Below are 19,515 nucleotides of genomic sequence, written 5' to 3'. Positions count from 1 at the left end.
TCTAACGCAATATATTGATCTGAGCTCATTATATTTATAGTTTATTTTACAGCAGATACTGATATTACTTGAATAGTGTGGATAGAATGACAAATTAAACTTTAAGACAAATTTAAAAAAGCATTTTAAGAAGAAAAACATTGCTTTCCTTACCCTACCCTACTAAAATAACGATTTTGATATCCTTTCTTTTTCCCAAGCGTGACAAAATTATTTATGCGGGTAAAGGTAGTGTGAAGAAACTATCAACTCACAATTGCCCAGGAAATATTTCTTTTCTTTCAGAGTGAAAAGATTTGCGCCGTAAGTGACACTGACACTGCGTGAGGAATTAAGTTGTCTGATGGAATTTAACGCGCAAATGCTCCAGTGAGCTGTATTGGCGACATGTTTACTCGTTGTCATGAAACGGAGCACGAAGACGTGAACTCAGTCCTCAAGAATGCATGTTAAATTCAAATATGGATGAGTAAACTTTAACGAATACTACATCAACGCAGATGTAAGAATTCCAAGGGACAAGACAGCTGCAAATTTAACATGAGTAGAAGTCAATCGTGGAAGAATCTAGGTCCTGAAGGCGAGAAAGCGGTTGATCTCAGGCGAGCGAGTTCACAACCACTGTATACACCACAAACCACGGCAAGTGAGTCGAGTTTTGCGGCTTCAAATGCATCTTTTAAGTCAGGCATGGAGGATATGCGAAGAAGGATTGTTCACCTTAACAAGGAATTGGAACAGGAGAGACAACACTCTAAGAATCTCAAGAGAGACAAGGCGTTAGAGATCAGGCAAGTTCGGGACGAAGAGCAGAAGAAAGCGTCGGCAATGCAAGCGGATTTGAGGTCAAAATTACACAAGGAAAAGATGAATGAACTTACGTCCTTGAGAGAACAGCTGCACAAGGAAAAGGAGAAGGAAATTATGCAGATAATAAGACAAAAGGATGAAATCTTAAGAAGTGCTCAGCAGGCTTGGGCAAAGGAAAAAGACGACCTGAAATCGAAGGTCCGAAACGAACTTCGAGGCGAAGCCCGCGAAGATACGAAACGGGAATTTGAAAAGGAGCGCGGAAGATTAGAACAGGAGATCGCGGATCTTGATCGACAGAAACGGGAGCTAGAAGAAACATTAAAACTTGTTCAAGGTGCTGATAAAAGAAAAATCGACGATATTCGAAGAATACATCACGAACATGAGGCAGAACTTGAGAAATTTAAAAGACATTCGTGGCAAGAGAGCAGACAACAGGTGACGTAGATTTCATAGTGCAAATTAGCTAGATATTGTATCTTATTTTTATCGCGGTCACCCCATTAACAGCGTGTCGATTAAATAAGCTATGGCCCCATTAAACCCTACGAATTGAATTTAAAATCTCTAGTCACTACGTGACGTTTACATCGTGCTGTACAACTTGAGATCTGTAGTTTATAGTCTGTAAACTACAATAACTCAAAATAGAGGTCAAGTTGTGAATAGTGTCGCTCTATTTTGATTCTATTGTTGTGTTAAAAATTGTCACCGATATTCAATTTTTTTCCATAATTATCTTCAAAGAGCAGCGTAAGATAATATACTTCCCTAGCAAAACTACGTAAATCGGTTGAACGGTTTTGTGTAATAAACACCCGCTGCAATGTCTATGAAATTTACAATAACTCACTGATTTCGTTTGTTTACTTTTGGCTTGTGGGCTTTCCGTTTTGACGGCTGGGTTTTATTTTCGGATTTGTGCTTGACCAAGGTATTGCATTTTTTTGTTATTTGATCTTAATGTAATCCACATGTTTCAAGTCTTTTTTAATATTGTGTAGTTCCAGAAAGGGGGGTGCGGGTAAAACCAAAATGCCTAGGAAAGTATGAGCCAAAACTGGAATTTGCTGCGGAATAGGGCTGGGGGAGGGGGCGCTCAAACCAAAAGTCCCTTCTTAGGAGGGGTTTGGATATTTTCTAGAGGAACAAAAAAAATATTATTCAGGAATTTTTGAAGATTCGTCTACATTTATGTAAAGCAGAGCTATTAAAATCCACGACCTCTTAAAATTAGCACAGGGTTGAAACAATCATACAGGTTTCCAGAAATTATGTAAACTAAGACGAAAAGGCAGAGTAACACTTTCCTTGTCAAATTACATTTAATGAGTCTTCTTTTTCAGAGTTTTTTTTTTTCAGTCAGTCACAAAATAATGTTATCAAAATTACAATATTGAACCCTACTATGTAGAATTCGCAGGGGAAATGAAAAATTGTTCAGAATAGCGGGAGGTAGAAATAGCCGATATGACCATATATGACTGAAGGGAAAATGCAAAGAAAATGGTTTTGAGTTTGAAATAATGAGTAATTCGAAATAACTGAGTTTGAATTAGCCGGGTCTAACTGTAATAGAAACATGCAGTTGTCACACTCAAAAGGAAAGAGCTGTCATTGTTTAGACAGCCGGAGTGCGAGGTGTAAATGACAGAATGGTTGGAGTAATTGTAGAATACCGGACAGCTACCGAGGAGCTAACCAGAACTCTTTGTGAATGAGGCAATTTGAAACAATATGGGACTATTGTCATTCTGACAATAAGTTACAAAAAGGTACTGAGTGTTTTCAAATTGAACTGAATGGTTTAAAATAATTATATAGTCTAATAACTAGTGGTGAAATTTTTTTAAATCTGTTTTTATTCTTAGTTTTAAGAGTCTACATGTTGTAAATATCTGAATGGACATATTAGAATCCTGATTTCTTGAATCATCTATTGCCAACAAGACAGTCATTTTTCTTTGTGTTCGTTTCACTGTAATATTAATGCAGACATGTTGAACTCCTGATTTTTCGATCCATTTTTCTTTTCCACCACAGGATTCCACAGTAATTATTTTAATAATTTAATGCTTCGTGTATAGACATCAGTGGTCATCTTTGGAAGTAATACATATTGCATAATTTTTGCAGATGGCTGAAATTCGTCAGTTGCTGAACATTATTGAGCAGCTTGAAAAGAAACTTGGTTTAGAAGCTGGGCACTCAATGAGGTTACGCCTGGAGAAAGACAGTTTACATGACATGCTAAAAAAATCATCAACATTTGATGCTTGGGATAGAATGATGTCATCTGGAAAGAGTGACTCAGGCCAGGCAACCCTAGCAGGGATTCCCGTAAGTACATTTTGTCTCTCACTTCTTTTGAATTCCCAATTTGTTGTTGTTGTTGTTGTTCTTTTGGGGGGTGGGGTGGGGATGGGGAGGGGAGAATGCACAAGAAACAAGTTTGCCGTGTGTTTCTGTTGTTAGGGAGGGAGGGGAGGGGGACATTTGCTTTCACATACTCCAGAGTTTTTTGGTGATCAACCTCTCCATTCTCATGAAATATGCAAGAATAAATTTTTCAATCTGTCCCTTTTTTCAAAGGCGCATAATGCCAAGAATCTATCAGATATTGTTTTAGTGCTCATGTGGTTTCAGACCAAAATGTTTTTATTTTGAGGGGGTAACTTGTATGTGAATAATTATATATTATATTAAAATTATTTTGATACAGTGTAAGCTTCCGTGAGAAGTATAGTAATATACAGATGTGTTCTTAAACAAGTTGAAAATTCACTGAGAACTAGAGAAGTTGATATTGACACTTGTAGTCAAGTTAGGAAGTCCAATAAATTTAATTAATAATACATCAAGAGAACTGTTTGTTAACAACAGAAAAACCACAAGATATGAACACAAATTTATTTTAATGTATGCAAACAAAAGCTTTTGCCAAGAACTATAATCACCTAAAATAAAACACTAACCAATGTCAGACAGTGTGTTTATTGTCAATGGTAGAAATCTTGAAAAATGGTAAGTGTATGACTATGTGGAAAGTTTTCTTCCTGTCAATAGTGATAACAAAATATTTTGTAGTCAATATTTTGACTTGTAGCTTTCAAAATGTGGAATTGAAATATTTGTTCTAAAGTAAATGTTCCTACATTTGTGCCAAACTGACTGGTATTTTTTCCACAGGACTCAAAGGGCGGCAGTCAAGAATTAAGGATGCTGCAGAGAAAGAATGTGGAGCTCAGCTCTTTGGTTCGTAAGCTGGACGAAAAGAATCAACAGCTGGCAACAAGAAATGCAGAACTGGTATGCTTGAAATACCAGTCTAAAATATGTGTGGTCATGTGTGAAGGACCTGCTATCAGTGACAATTTTGCTTATGTTTAAAAATTATAAACCCTGCAATCTATCAATAAAGACACCCTTTATAAGATTTGTAATTAATTTTAGGCACCACAGTCAGCTTCAAAATGATGGAAATATGGATAAATTTAACTCGATATGTCCAATTTTATGTTTTAAAGAAATTTACATAATTTTGTAGTTTAGGGGGAAAAAAGTCTTTCTGAAAAATTAAATTAGGCTCTGCATAATTGCATGATGTGAAGTAACTACACTGTACATATAAATTAGCTATTAAACCTAGGCAGGAATTGGACTAAAGGAGATTTTAGACTCAAGAAATTCACAGAAAGTTAGTTCAAGCAAAGTGATGAATTGAAGTGATTTTCATGATATTGTGCTTAGGTCATGAATGGAAGTGATATTTGCTTAGTGTTGGAAAATGTGTAGTACACTGTATTGTTTTTATTTTCATGGTAACTGAGGTATGAGGGAAGTTATGTCTTTTTAAAGGAGTCAGAGCTATTGGAAATGAGAACATTAAAAACGTTCATTCCACAATATGTGTCCATGGAAACTCCTTCATTAATTGTGAATCTTTGTTTGCGTGTGTTCCTTTCTTAGCTGACTTCAATTGCCTTTTCATCCTAACTTGCATGCAAAAAAGAAGTAAAGCAATGAAAAAGAGTGCATGGAAAAAAATTATAGATCCATCCATTTTATGGATGTCAATATGTAGTACATGTAGATAAAGACATAAATAAGTGAATCATTGAAGAAATAAAGATTACACTGTAAGTAAATAAATAAGGACAGAATTTGCCATGTCCTTGAAATATGTATCAGGTTGTAGAATTTTTGAATGCAGTGTGTGATACTGTAATCTGGTCGTGAAACAATTTCAGTACTCAGCCTAGCATTGCCTTAGTTTATGAGACTGAAATTGAGCCCATAACATGAACATATTTTTGTAATATTTAATCTCCAAACTCTTCAATAGCTGGCTGAGTTAGAAAAACTTGAAAAGGACAGCAGAGATAAGAACAGGAAGCTTGAGAGAAAGAATGCTGATTTATCACAAACCAACAGGAGGCTTGAAAGCCGGAATAAAATGTTGCTGGATGAAGTCAACTCTCAGGTGAGATTTTAATAACATTTCAGTCTTACATAATTCATCTTCCATCCCTTTCCCCCCTCCACCCCCCTCCACCCCCCTCCACCTCCCTTTACCCCTCTCCACCCCCCTCCACCTCCCTTTACCCCTCTCCACCCCCCTCCACCTCCCTTTACCCCTCTCCACCCCCCTCCACCTCCCTTTACCCCTCTCCACCCCCTCCAACCCCCTTTACACTCCTCCACCTTCTTCCATCTCCCAACCCTAGGTCATCAATCAGAAATCTGATAAACACAGTTTTGATTTCAAATTATCATTTACACAGAAAAAAAGCTTAACAGGAAGAAAGGAGAACTCTGTGAAACCAAGAGGGAAGGCAAGCAAGGAGGTAAATCTCAATTCATTTCTGTCACTGAATTTAATTTTGCTGCACCGGAATTCAAAATTGACCAATCACAAGCTTTATCTAGTGTCCTGATATCCTCACTCTCATGTCAGTGTCCTAATAAGGCAGCACCTGAGTTTTGGCTTAACTTGGGTATGGTAAATGAGCTTGATATGCTAATGAAGGATATAAAAAAGATAGATTTAACTGTGACCTCTGCGATACTGTTGCATTGCTTTTATTACCGATTGAGCTGTCAAGCCAGCATGGAGCTGGTCATGTTAAGTTCCTATTATTACACCCTCAGTGTTAGATGCCAAAGAATGTTTTTAAGAAAAACTATTATTTAGAAAAGTCCTAACTAATTATGGTGATTATCTCAGTACATGGAAGGAAGATGAAAGGAAAAAAAAACAGGGCAATTTGTTTCCTATAGCAGGATGACCTTGGCAACCTGAAGGCCCAGATGAGAGAACAAACCAGGACCATTGCCGATCTAAAGCAAAGCTTGATGGTTAGTGACCTTCTAGCAGTTAAAGTACTTAATGAATGATGAAACTCAAGATACATTCCTCTATCACTGTCTCCTGCAATCTGTTTGAAGTTCACAAAATCAATTGCCCTAATTATAAGTTTTTTGCAAATACCTTGAAAAAACTGTTGAAATAATGTGTTGTTCCAGAACATGTACATACCCCTCACATGTTTCTTTTTGAGGGGTATTCCCTCCCTCCCCCCTCCCCAATCCTCTTGGAAATTCCAGTTTTGGTTCATACTTTCCTTTAAAAATTTTCAATTGGCTTTTGAGAACCCCTCCCCCTAAGCTTGTAATTTCCAATAACCCTCTTTGAGGTGGGTATGCATATTATATTTCCATTACTAATTTTGCTTATAAAATCTCGTGCAGGAAAAAGACAGAAGGATTGAACTTTTGAGGGGGAGAAAGAAAAAGAGCAAACAGCAACCAGTAAGTCATTCATGAAGCTGATCACAGACCTGGGTTGGGGGGGGGGGGGTGGGGGTACTCCCTTATATGGGCTATATACTTAGATATGTGCGGCCTCAAAGGGTTACGGTTTTTCTTCCAATTTGGTCGTAAATAGGGTATCACTTTTAGCCATTTTGATCATAAACAGGGTCTGGGTTTTGTACTCCAGAAGAAGAAGCTACAGACTTCTTCATCATTATTGATAAGGCTGATCAACAAAAGCCCTTCACAATGCCTTTAACATCAGTCTGAACCAGGGAATTAAGTATAAGGCAGGTCTGAAACAGGATATTGATTTAGGGTCAGGTCATAAATAGGTTATTGAAAATCAGAGATTTTGGTCATAAATAGGGTACCCAATTTCTCAGAGTACCCCTACCCCCCCCCCCCCCCCCTCCAGGGTCACAGCCATTTTGTCTGATTACAGAAGTTGACATTGAGCTTACTGGAAACTTTTTTCTTTTAAGGCCAGCCCAACTTCACTATCTGCAGAGTTTCTTCCAGCGACTGATGATGATAGGATGTCTGTTCATTCCGACTTTAGTGAAGCTTCAGAAATGGTTAGTTCAGTTTTATGTTGTTGCCTGCTGGCCATTTGTAAGTTAATTTATTATTGCAATGAGATATTATGTAGCAAACTTTGGAACAAGTCGCTGTCAGTAACTTTTATTACTTTGATTACGCTTCCTTTCACTCGTGACATTTAGAGCCAGTTTCTGTGATCTCCAATCAAATGAAATTCCACTGGCCACTGTAATGATGAAACACAAACAGTGATAGGCAAATAAGTTTTCTCACCTCACTGCCTAATAACTGCAGCCCACATTTGCAAGTTAACATTGAGCAAGTTAATAGCTGTCAATTACCAATAATTTCAGTTAAAACTGTTTCTTTCTTACTTGAACAATGTCATTTGCCCTTTTGTTGAAGTCAAACACATGTATTACTCAAAGCCATCTTTTGGAATTTGCATCCACTTAAGCCATTTTAGTTCCTACGATATTTAGCCCTAGGTGACTTGAAAAATCTGCAAGTAAGACGGTGACCTCCAATGTAGCTATTATGAATGTTGTGCAGGTGTTAATCTTAGTTGTAATTAGATTTGAATGATAGCAACTCATAATAATTATGCAATTGGAGAGTAAATAAATGTAAACATTAGCATTCCAAGTGAGCAATAAACTGTAACAAGTTCACCAAAACAGAAAACTGATCTATTTGCATAAAAAACTTCATGGTTGACTTCAAATGTTGTGATGGCTTCCTGAGGTATCTATACTTTCATTTGTAATATTGTGTTTTGTACAAACTAATTCCTTTAAGTAACTTCCTGTTGCCATAGAATCTAGCTCTTTAAGAAAAGAATTTGTGGCATCAAGCAAACAGGTCATTCCTTTGTCTCTAAAATCTACCTTAAAGCTAATAATTGCTCAAATCAAGCTTAGGCATCTTGTAACCATGCATTTTTCTCATAACAGAACTGGTTTATCAATTGATGTGATTTAGTCCATGTCCCCTTTAATGAGGTCATGGCAGGGGTTTCATTAAGGGCTATGCACAGGGAAAATTAACTGACTGTGAAGAAGATTTTGCCAGCCTGGTTTGACCATCTAGAGGAAAGAAGTTCAGTTCAAAATGTTTGGCCTGTGAAAACCAGTTGCTCTCCTATTGGAAATGTCAGTGAAACCCCTGTCATGGTTGTTTAGTAACAGATCTGTGTTGTCCATGTGCACTCACTGGTCAGTCATCAGACTGTATGTTGTCATTTGAGCTGTACAGCATACCAATACTCTCAGCAGGATTGTTGTCACAGATTATGCTTCCCTTTGTTGACAATCATTGTTCAGATCTTGCAGTAACCTGACTTGAAATCAGCTTATGTTAAGGCTGCTGTGAAGGTTTTCTGTGACATCAAACTTGAAGAAACACCTTGTCTGCTCTGATTAAATAAGAAACTGTTAGTTCTGACCTTTAGTGTAATTTCCCAGTGTTATTACAAAGCAACATTTGAGTACTGTTTTAATTTATCTTCACGAAAAATTGCTACAAATGTAATTAATGCAGAAGTTGAAAAGTCTATTTTTTTTTCTTATCATTAGTCATCCAGTGATGATGTTGACAGCAAAAGAATAAAGAAGCTAGCCAAAGAGTTGTTAGCTTTGGAACGAGCCTATGCACTCCTGCAAGCTCATGTTGGCAGTGCAGTGGATGCTGAGAGAGATGAAATGGTAATTATAATTATGTCATAATCCTGAATAATGAATAAGCCATTGAATTTTGCGAAATTTGTTTTAACTGATTCAGTATTCTGTAACTATCCTTGTCAAGGTAAATTAACCCTAAGTTAACTGTTAATCAATTATTTATTTTCATGCTCTGAGAAACTCCAGATGGTTCAATAAGGCAACATTAAAGAAACTATGTTTCAATATTTTGAGTCAGTTTTAATTGATAAAAGTTCAAAAAATGAACCTCAAAATTACTCATCTCCCCATGAAGAGGGATGAACAAAAAGTAATAATGAAGCAAAATAAACACTGAGAAAAGTTGCATGCAAAAAACGTGAAGATAATGGTGAGTTTTTGAAAATGTGCCATAGTGTTTTGGCCCTTCTACAGTAAAAAAGTGTTGATACTTAACCTTACCATGACATTTGTACTCTAAGCAGCTAGATAATATAAAAGGTTCTGTTTTGTACAGCTTGGTACCTGTATACTGATGTAGGATTCTGTTTGTTTGCCACAGGAGAAACAACAGCTTCAATCAGACTTACTTGAGAGCCAAGCAAGAATTCATGAGCTTGAGAGAATGATGAATGATAGTGGACAGGTACTGCCATCTCGCTGATGTTTCCCCTTTCAGTTTGAGAATTATTTCTAATTAATCTAATTAGACTTGGCATGGTTGTCATTTGTGATTTCAAGAATGCAAAATCTGAACACATTGGACAATTGACAACAGGTAGATGTCTCAAATTTATTTCATTTTTGCCAACAGTTTTATAGGTTTCAATTCCAGATCGTAAACTTTAGAGGCATTAAAGCAAACTGTACCAAACCCCGACCAGTTGACAATGTGGTTTGTTGACATTATTGTTTTAGGTAGTACAATCTGTTAGTTAATCTTGGTCTCTATCCAGTTTCTTTTATCTTTGCCACTCACATGACAAGACATTCTAAACAAGCTGTGATCAACTGCTATGCTGTCCAGAAAGCAAGACATCCTTTTACATCCAAATGGACTGTGCCTCACAATGTGCAGGTCCAGAAAGTATCCTTACCCACACCAAGAATGGTCAATGGAAATTCTAAGGGGGTGGGGGTGGGGGTCTCTACAGCCCAATTTGTAAAGGGAAAATATAAAGCTAAACTTGAAATTCTTGGGGAAAGTGGAGGGGGGGGGGGGGGCACAAACCAGGTAACCATCCTTTGTGGAGGTATGTATATTTTCTGGAACCACCCAATTAGCAACAATAGCTGGAGTGTCTGTGTTGTATACCCATAAATCAAAGCAGAGAAAGTTGTTGGTTTTATATAAAGATCAAACTGACAATACATTTTGCAGGTTACTGGCTCAGAGGATATATCTCAACTCCAAGCAGATAACAAGGATTTATATCAGAAGGTACGTGGTGTCATGTGCATGAATTTGTGGCCGTGGTTGTAAGGCTACTGTAAATTATGAAATAAAACTAACTGGTTCACCAAACCAACTCTGTGGTATGCTCTCTTTTTGGCATTGACTCTTTTTTGCACTAGTTTTGCATTTTATTACTTTGTTACTGTGATACACTGGCCAACAAAATGGCAAACAAGAAAACTAAGATCACTTTATTATTGGAGTTATTATGAGAATCAACTTGACCAAGGAAGGTTATAACTTGTGCAGAGCTATAAGCAGTGTTATTAGATGACTAGCTCTGTGAGCGGGCAAGATGAACCAATTCCTGTGCTTTGATTGGCTTCTTGAGCAGGCAAGATGGTGCTCTCTTGCCCACTCGGGATTATCTGCTGCTTCCCACAGAAAAATAGTGTTCTTTTTCAATATAATAAATCCTTTATTGACCAAGCTTGTTTGGTCAAGATGGCTAGATATTGGCCATGTTCTTTTTTGTGTGTTTATGGACCGAGACAGAGTCAAGGTCACATCAACAGGCAAAAAAAAAGAACTTTGCCAACATCCAGCCATCTTGACCTCACGCTTGGTCAATAACCCATGTGTTCTCAACAATTAATTTTATTGTTCAAACTTATCTCTGAGTCAGTATACATGGTATGGTTTTCACTATAATTCTAGTTCTTGCTGGTTTAAAGGAGTGTTTAATGCACTTACATGTAACTGTCAGCTTTACTGCAAACACCATAAACATATAAATAATTTGATAACTTTCTATTTGATGGTGCTTTTGGTAATAACTCATCAACTCTTATACAGTTGATAATTATTGCACAATTGAATCTTAATTTTTGTAAGAAAGCTTTCTCTGTTAGTAAGTGTTTTTTGCTTTTCTCTATCCTCAGTTGATCTCAGCAGAGAAAGCTCGAGATGAAGCACAAGGTGAACTGGCCAAGTATAATGAGGTAACTATCATAAGCTGAATCGCTGTAGGAAACCAGCTAGAAAATTTGTGTTTTAAAGCTGTTTTTAACATTATTTTTGTTGTTGTTTAGGACATGCGAGAGCTACAGGATCAAAGAGATTTGCTGGAGTTTGAACTGGAAGAAATGTCACAGTTGTCTGTAAGTTATTTTTATTTTGCTAACAGCTGATATTCGCGTTGTAAGACGTCATTTGAAGTCAAGCGCGTGATAAAAAGGGTGAACCCAAATTTCAGTTTTTCTCTTTATCAGTTATATGTAGTGTAATTCGTAAGATTTTGGCAATCCTTGCGTTTTCAAAACAGCCTTATGTGGTGTTTAAGGAGCTAGTCGGCACGTTTCTTGCATCAAGTTCGTTGTTTGTAATCCATGCTAATCTTTTCCATCCTTAACCATCCTTGTTCCTTTATGGTTTATTATTATGTCTTTGGCTTTTTTTTTTTTAGTAAACTATTATTTTCAGGTTTCCTTCAATTTCAAGGTGATTTTGTACGTGGCCAAAATATTTCAAAGTAACGTAACTGTGCTTCTTTTAGTAGCAAAAGCGTATTATTGAGAAGTGTATTGGAAACTATTTGTGGAAGGGGAGTTCTGGAACGTGAAGGGTATTCGTTACTCATCTTTCCTATAATAGGAACAGTTGATGCCGCAAAAATAATGTTGGACACCTGAGGAGAGAATCTGATACAAATCTCCGAAGGATTGACTATGAAGAAACTAAATCAATGCATAAATTCTATGATTGGTAAGAGACGCTGCAGGCGTTGCGAGAAGTCTGAGAACGCAAGAAATTTGAATCCGAGTAAACGCATGTAATTGTTTGCAATTGCTTCATTGTAACTAATTACTGTCAATGCATTATGTAGACTGCAGGATCAGAAGACTGGGATTCCAGAAGGTCCAGAAGCAATGATTTTGAAATATCTCCGTCTCCAAGAATGATGGTAAAGTGCTTTGATATATTATTTAACTCTCAAACATGTAGCTGGTTTTTCTTGTCATGCAAGATCGGGCGCAAGATGTCTCGTCAACTGCACGGACTCATGTTCACCTTATATATTCAACAAGTAAGACCCATAATCATATTGCTTACGACTGTCATCCGATAAGATTCGTATGCAATATGATTGTATCTATTAGTTGTTGAATATGCAGGTTCAACAATAGCCTGTGTAGTCTGATACTTTGTTTTCGTAGTCTCTGGTAACTGATCTGTCTTTTTTCTTACTCAGGACAACGGTTCTGCTGTTCTATCGCTGGAAGAAATCAAAGCTTGTCTAGAAGAATTAGAAACAGAGAAGGTGGGAAATACAGAATATCAAGTTTTAAAAAAATGGTATTCTGTATACCATAGAGAAGCTAAAATTTTAACAGTAGGGAAGCTACAACTGCCGGTAAAACAGACTTAGGGTTACACTTAAAGCGTTAGAGAAAAATCCTGTGACAGGAAAGATGTGGCACCTCATCTCTCGTGCGTACCCCTTCCAGCTTGAGATGAAAATGTTAAGAACATCTTATTAAAAGTCGCGACATACATTTAAAGCATGTTTTAAGAATGTTTTGTCACTCAAATATTTTTTCTGTGAAAGCTTATTTATCTCTGAATAGGGTCGCTGGAGACTGACTAAGAAATTAAAAGAAGATGATACTGTTAGTAAAATAAATTCATATTTTTGCGTAATTTTATATAGGAGATGCTTTGTAATAGGTTCTTTTGTTCACACGTGACTGAAAAAGTTTCTTTATTTGAAGGAAAATGTGTTGTCTCCAGTACAACAAAGTGCTCTGAAGCAAGCCAGGGCGATGTTAGAATCAATGGCTGAGGTTAGATATAATTTCCTTCTAGTTAAACAGGTTACGTTCATAATACCCTTATTAAATAATGCTTTGTTGTTTGTCTCAAACCAGTTTTACCATATAGCTAAACTTTCAGTATTGTGGTGTATAAAATTAATGAAAGCTGAGCTATGTACATTTTTTGTCCTGTTGCCAAATAGAAAATCAATCACATGGAAATCACGGAGTCTGCATTAAGGGACAAAGTCCGGGACTTGGACCTGGGTGTAAGTTGATCAAACCTTCTTCTGTTCTGTGATATGTCCATCACCCTGATCAGCGTAATATAAATCGGCATCTAACTTCTGCAAACAATATCAATACGAAGTAATGAGAATGAACGAACTGATAGTTGACAACTAGCTCTAATTAGGATATATCTGAACTGTGAAGGAGAGATTACACATTGCTACACAAGGGCTCAATTTCAAGGCTTGCATTACTATCGTTTTCGCTGGGTCAATTCACTAAGTGAATATATTAAAGATCATATATTTGAACTGCGGAGAAAGATATGAAGACATGATTAATCGTCGCAGTGATATACACAACCTAAGCAGTTGTGAAATTTAAGCCTGAAAAAAAAATTCAGGCCTGAATGGGATTCGAACCCATGACCTCGGTGGTAGAGCTTCGCATCGACAGTTGTGATCATCACACCGCACTTCTCCATGGGAGTGATTGAAGTGTTGCGAAAGAGTCTTACATTATTCCTATCATGAGACGGTTAAACCCATGTTTGACATCGTGTTTTATCATCGATATCGAACTAAAGTCGTCTTCATTTACTGAGCATAACATTTTTCCGTTAATGTATAGTACAACAGCGAGTCCCTGAAGTCTGAGTTCGATGAGTCCAGAAGCTTATCAGTGTTCACTTGCGACCAAGAGACGCTCACAGATCTTCAGTGGAGCGAGCTTGATGAAATAGAAAGCTACAGAGACCAGCGGCTAGAAGCGACGGATCACCTTAAGCATGCGCATCTAAGAGTCCCAACAGAAGACACGTGTTGTATGACAGACCTGATCTGGGAGGACTTGGTTAGTATGGAAAATATGTATAGGAAATACCTGAATGGCTTTCCAGAGGGACCCGGGGGAAATGGCGGCCTGTTCGATCTGGAAAAGGATGATAAAGAATGCATGACTGATCTTGTTTGGCAAGATTTGGTAGAATTGGAGGAAACACACAGAAACATTCTTGCGGAATTGTCACCGGCCGAATTTACGGTTGGAAAAAGTAAAGGTGAGGTAGAAAAAGTAGATAATGAAACAATGACAGAGCTTGATCGCGGAGAGCTTGACGAATTAGAAAGTAACTATCAAACATATCGTGAAGAAACACCAGTAATAAAATCCAGTGATGACAGAGAAACGATTACAGAGATAGTTTGGGAAGAACTTGTTCAAAAGGCAAATAATGACATATATCTGTCTTTAAGCAATGAGTTTAAACAAAAGGCGAAGGAAATGGAAAGTCGTAAGAGCGAAGTAGGTATTATGACCGAGCTTGCTTTGTCAGAACTTGCCGAGATGGAAAGTAAATACTTTGAGTGTATTGAGAACGCTCGTGAACCTGAATCAAAATTTAATTCAGAGAAGGAAGAGGTTATGCTTTCTTCAGTTGATCTTGTGGAGACTTTACCTGAAATTGTGCTGGACACATTCCCAGAAGACTTTACTTGTACAAAAGATCAGTGCGAGATGACGGAACTGAAATGGGATGACATTGTCAACTTGGAAGACAAGTGCTGTAGTTATGAACGTAATATCGAGCAACTGGAAAGTAAACTTGCGCTGTTTGCAGTTGACAAGGACGAAAAGTGCAGCTGCACTGAAATTTCTTTCACGGAGCTGGCTTGGAATGATATAATCAACTTACAAGGCAAATGTTCAGGCTACGAACGTCATATCAAAGACTTGGAAGAGAAGATTGCTCTTCTTGAAGTTCAGAAGGACGAAAAGGGTAGTTCTACTGACATTTCTTTGCAAGACCTCGTCAATGCCAAGTTCAACGTTGAGATGAAAGAAGCTGAAACCATGACAGATGCACCAGAGTTCGCAGACAACGAATGTTTACCACAGATCGTGTTAGAAACCTATCCGGGAATGACAGAGACCAAAGATGAGTGTGACATGACTGAGGGTGTGTGGGAAGAAGTTGAGGACCTTGAGAACACCTACAGAGATTACAGGGAGAACCTGGAGGAGATGAAAAACAAACTAGCTCAATTTGAAGTGGAGAAAGACGACAAGGAGAGCATTACAGATATAGCCATGCAGGATATCGCAGACTTGGAAAGCTTGTACAAGGATCATCTTCATGAAGTGGATTCTGATTCAAATTCTCTTCTGAGTCATGCTGAGAAGGAGTCCAAAGAGTGCATGACAGACCTAACTTTTGTTGAACTTTCAGAGCTTGAAGATTTCTACATCGAGAATGCAGCCCGTGTGATGGAATCAGCACCTGTAGTGGAAAAATGGGAACAAGAAAGCATGACTGATGTTACCTTGGATGACATGCAATACTTGGTGGAAGTTGAAGAGCTTTATCGGCAAAAGGCTGGTAGTGATGGAGAGGATGCGGCAAAAGACGAAAAATGCACGGGAACAGATCTGACAATTCTTGATGTAGGCCATTTGCAAGAAGTGGAAGATGTCTACCTTAGGTCTAGCATGAAAAAGGAAGCAACGACAGAGACCGCTGACAAAGGTACCGCAACAGATTTAACTATTCCCGACCTTGATCTTCTAGAAGAAACAGGAGAACTTCATCAAAGTTGTCCCGTACAAGGATTTGATGCCCTTCACAAAGAAGACAGATGTGTGGCTACAGAGTTGACTGTTGAAGATCTGAAATACTGGGAGGATGTGGAAGCAGCCCACGAGGAGTGTCTGCTTGACAGGGAAGAAGAGAAAATGAAAGGTGGAGTGGAGAGCGAGGAAAAGCAAGATGTAGAAGTCATGACAGAATTCACGATGATGGATTTGCAATATTTGGAGGAGGTTGACGCCGCACATGAAGAATGTCTACAAGACAGAGAAGAAGAACTTGAAAGGGGAAGGAATGATGTGGAAAAGCAAAGTGTGGAGATAATGACAGATTTGACCGTATCTGATCTTAAATACTTGGAAGATGTTGAAGCTGCTCACGAAGAGTGCATTGTTAATAAACAAGACGAGTTAGAAGCCCGGAGTGCGGAGAAGCAAGATGCTGAAGCTATGACGGAATTTACTGCGTCAGACTTGCAATACTTGGAAGACGTTGACGCCGCTCACGAGGAGTGTATTGCTGATAAACAAGAGGAGCTGGAAGCGAAAGGGTTTGGGGTGGAGAAGGAAAGTGTAGAAGCTATGACAGATTTAACCGTGTCACATCTTCAGTACTTGGAAGAAGTTGAAGCAGCTCACGAAGAATGTATTGCTGATAAACAAGAGGAGCTGGAAACGAGAGGGTTTGGACTGGAGAGGGAAAGTGTAGAAGTTATGACAGATTTAACCGTGTCAGATCTTCAGTACTTGCAAGACGTAGAAGCAGCTCACGAGGAATGCATTGCTGATAAACAAGAGGAGCTAGAAGCGAGAGGGTTTGGATTGGGGAGGGAAAGTGTAGAAGTTATGACAGATTTAACTGTGTCAGATCTTCAGTACTTGCAAGACGTGGAAGCCGCGCACGAGGAATGTATTGCCGATAAACAAGAGGAAATGGAAGCGAGAGGGGTTGAAGTGGAGAAGGAAAGTGTAGAGGTTATGACAGATTTAACCGTGTCAGATCTTCAGTACTTGGAAGAAGTTGAAGTAGCTCACGAGGAATGCATCGCTGATAAACAAGAGGAGTTAGAAACCAGCGCAAGAAGTGTTGACAAGCAGAATGCTGAAATGATGACAGATTTAACTGTTTTAGATCTTCAGCACTTAGAGGAAGAGTTACAAGCTGGAGGTAATGGAGTAGATATAGAAATCATGACAGATTTAACGGTGTCGGACCTAAAATACCTGGAAGACGTTGAAGCAGCTCACGAGGAATGCATTGCTGATAAAGAAGAGGAGCTGAAGGCGAGAGGGTTTGGAGTGGAGAGGGAAAGTGTAGAAGTTATGACTGATTTAACAGTGTCAGATCTTCAGTACTTGCAAGACGTGGAAGCCGCTCACGAGGAATGTATTGCTGATAAAAACGAGGAGTTAGAAACCAGCGCAAGAAGTGTTGACAAGCAAAATGCTGAAATGATGACAGATTTAACTGCTTCAGATCTTCAGAACTTGGAAGACAAACAAGAAGAATTAGAAACATTATGTGTAGAAAAACAAAATGCCGTAGTTATGACTGATTTAACTGTGACAGATCTACAATACTTGGAAGATGTTGAGTCTGCTCATGAAGAGTGCCTTGCTGATAAACAAGAAGAGCTAGATGCGCGAAATGTGGAGAAACAAAGTGTAGAAATTATGACGGATATGACTAGTACTGTATCAGATCTAACCTACTTGGAAGATGTTGAAGCTGCACACGAGGAATGTCTTGTTGACAAACAAGATGAGCTAGATACCAACACCGTAGAGAAACAAAATGCGGAAATAATGACAGATTTAACTGTGTCAGATCTTCAATACCTTGAGGATGTGGAAGCTGCACACGAGGAATGCTTGCAAGACAGAGAAGAACAATCAGAAAGTAAAGCAGGCCTGGAGGACAAATTGAGTGTTGGAACAATGACGGACATGAACGCTTATGACCTGAAGAGTTTGGAATCAGCTGCCACTGAACACGAAAGAAGCAAAACACCAAAGTGGAGACGATGGTCAAGGTCTTCTTCGATAAGTGATCATAGTGACAACACACACAGTAAGAACACTATGACTGAAATGACAGGTAACATCCTCGAGTATTATGAAGATATTGAAGTACTCTACAAGGAAACGATGGTGGAATTTGACGAGTACAGAAGAGCACATTCTGCGGAGAAGGAGGAGAAAGATGTAATGACAGATGTGACCATCGAAGATTTGACATGTCTAGAGGAAGCAGCGAGTTCCCGTCTGGAAAAGGAAATAGAAGATAAGGAAATCATGACTGAACTAGCGCACGACGATGTGGAGTACTTGATGGAATTGGAAAGCTTGTACAAAGATAACGAGTTTGCTCAAGAATCAAAGGACATGACTGAAAAGTGTGATGTGGAGACAATGACAGAACTGACAGTGTCATATATAGAGTATGTCGAGGGAGAGTTTGAAAGATTGAAGCATGAACAATCACAGGAATCAGACTCATCTTGGGTTTTTATTGAACCTGACAAGGAAGACAAGGACGTTATGACTGAACTCACCGAATCTGAACCGCAGCACTTGGAAGAGGTTGAATTTCTCTACAAGAACAGCGTGGCTGGAGCTGAAGAAGCAGTCAGCAAAGAGAATGCAGAGGCTATGACGGATCTGACAACTGCTGACTTGGAGTACTTCGAAGAAGCTGAAAATCTCTTGAAGAAGATCAGTGGAGACGGAGGTGATCTATCAGGAATGCTAGCACCTAAGGATGACAAGGGGGTGATAACAGACTTGACAAGCTCTGATATTGACTACCTTCAGGTGCTGGGAGATGTCTATGGCGATGGCAGTAGAGAACCTCCAAGTGACGGTGATGTTGAGAAAGATGACAAGGGTACAGAAACAGAGCTAACACTTTCAGATATTAGAGATCTTGAAGACCAACTGGAAAGTACCGCAGAAATGAGAGCTACTCCTTTGTTTAAGGAATTTGGTCACGAAGATTTCCAAGCCGAAACGTTGGTTGATTTACGATCAGAACTGGACTATCTTCCAGTCTTGGATGAGCCTGAGTTCATCTTGGACGAGGAAGAAGACGACGGAGGAGAGGACGTCCAAAGACAAGACGTTGGAGTCATGACGGAGTTAACCTTGCCCGACTTGGAATACCTTGAAGAAAGGGAAACGCATCCGAGTGATAGCATCATGGAGACTACTTCAGAGCAAGTTGAGACTGGTGTTCAGTGTGAGCTAGAAGGTCTCGGCTCACTGTTGCAAGAACTAAGCAGGGAGGCTGAAGAAAAAGGCGAAGATGTCCCAGCGTGGTTTGTGAGCGCCTTAAAAATGACACAACCAAATGGAGGTTTGTGCTCAGTTTTGTGCCTCGTGCATGTGCATGTGCATGTGCCAGATCAGTTTCACTCTAAATCGAAGAAGAGCGGGCAATAATTTAAATATTTACCAAGTTATACATGTCAGTATAAACTGTAATAAATTCCTACCAAAAGTAAATGTGAAATAAAGGCGATATAAATTCATTCTGCATGTTGTTAATTTTCAAATTAAACCATAAAACTGTTGTAAAATGCTCTCTTAACCACACAAAGAACACTCAACTGGCTAAGATTTGAAAAAGGGAATTAAAGATAAACTCTTCAGATAAACTTTGGCA

At 38.6% G+C, this 19,515-nt stretch overlaps 1 protein-coding gene across 1 annotated transcript in view; it reads left to right on the top strand.

Annotated features, from left to right (window-relative positions):
- The first annotated feature begins 213 nt into the window (after positions 1 to 213).
- Positions 214 to 19,515, top strand: part of LOC145478097 (uncharacterized) — a 59,379-nt gene continuing 40,077 nt past the window's right edge. The window contains exons 1-18 of the mRNA XM_081456006.1: positions 214 to 1,251; positions 2,950 to 3,153; positions 4,003 to 4,122; positions 5,159 to 5,296; positions 5,598 to 5,660; positions 6,094 to 6,171; positions 6,565 to 6,624; positions 7,113 to 7,205; positions 8,745 to 8,873; positions 9,391 to 9,474; positions 10,210 to 10,269; positions 11,166 to 11,225; positions 11,316 to 11,384; positions 12,110 to 12,187; positions 12,476 to 12,544; positions 12,996 to 13,067; positions 13,241 to 13,306; positions 13,899 to 19,206. Of these exons, the coding sequence (XP_081312132.1) occupies positions 541 to 1,251; positions 2,950 to 3,153; positions 4,003 to 4,122; positions 5,159 to 5,296; positions 5,598 to 5,660; positions 6,094 to 6,171; positions 6,565 to 6,624; positions 7,113 to 7,205; positions 8,745 to 8,873; positions 9,391 to 9,474; positions 10,210 to 10,269; positions 11,166 to 11,225; positions 11,316 to 11,384; positions 12,110 to 12,187; positions 12,476 to 12,544; positions 12,996 to 13,067; positions 13,241 to 13,306; positions 13,899 to 19,206 (7,462 nt within the window). The 5' untranslated portion in view covers positions 214 to 540. The remainder of the gene's footprint in view (positions 1,252 to 2,949; positions 3,154 to 4,002; positions 4,123 to 5,158; positions 5,297 to 5,597; positions 5,661 to 6,093; positions 6,172 to 6,564; positions 6,625 to 7,112; positions 7,206 to 8,744; positions 8,874 to 9,390; positions 9,475 to 10,209; positions 10,270 to 11,165; positions 11,226 to 11,315; positions 11,385 to 12,109; positions 12,188 to 12,475; positions 12,545 to 12,995; positions 13,068 to 13,240; positions 13,307 to 13,898; positions 19,207 to 19,515) is intronic.

This window comes from Orbicella franksi, chromosome 2, assembly GCF_964199315.1.
Source record: "Orbicella franksi chromosome 2, jaOrbFran1.1, whole genome shotgun sequence".
Taxonomy (NCBI): Eukaryota; Metazoa; Cnidaria; class Anthozoa; order Scleractinia; family Merulinidae; genus Orbicella; species Orbicella franksi.
The sequence above is the reverse complement of the archived record's forward strand: the minus strand, read 5'-3'. Positions and strand labels throughout refer to the sequence as shown.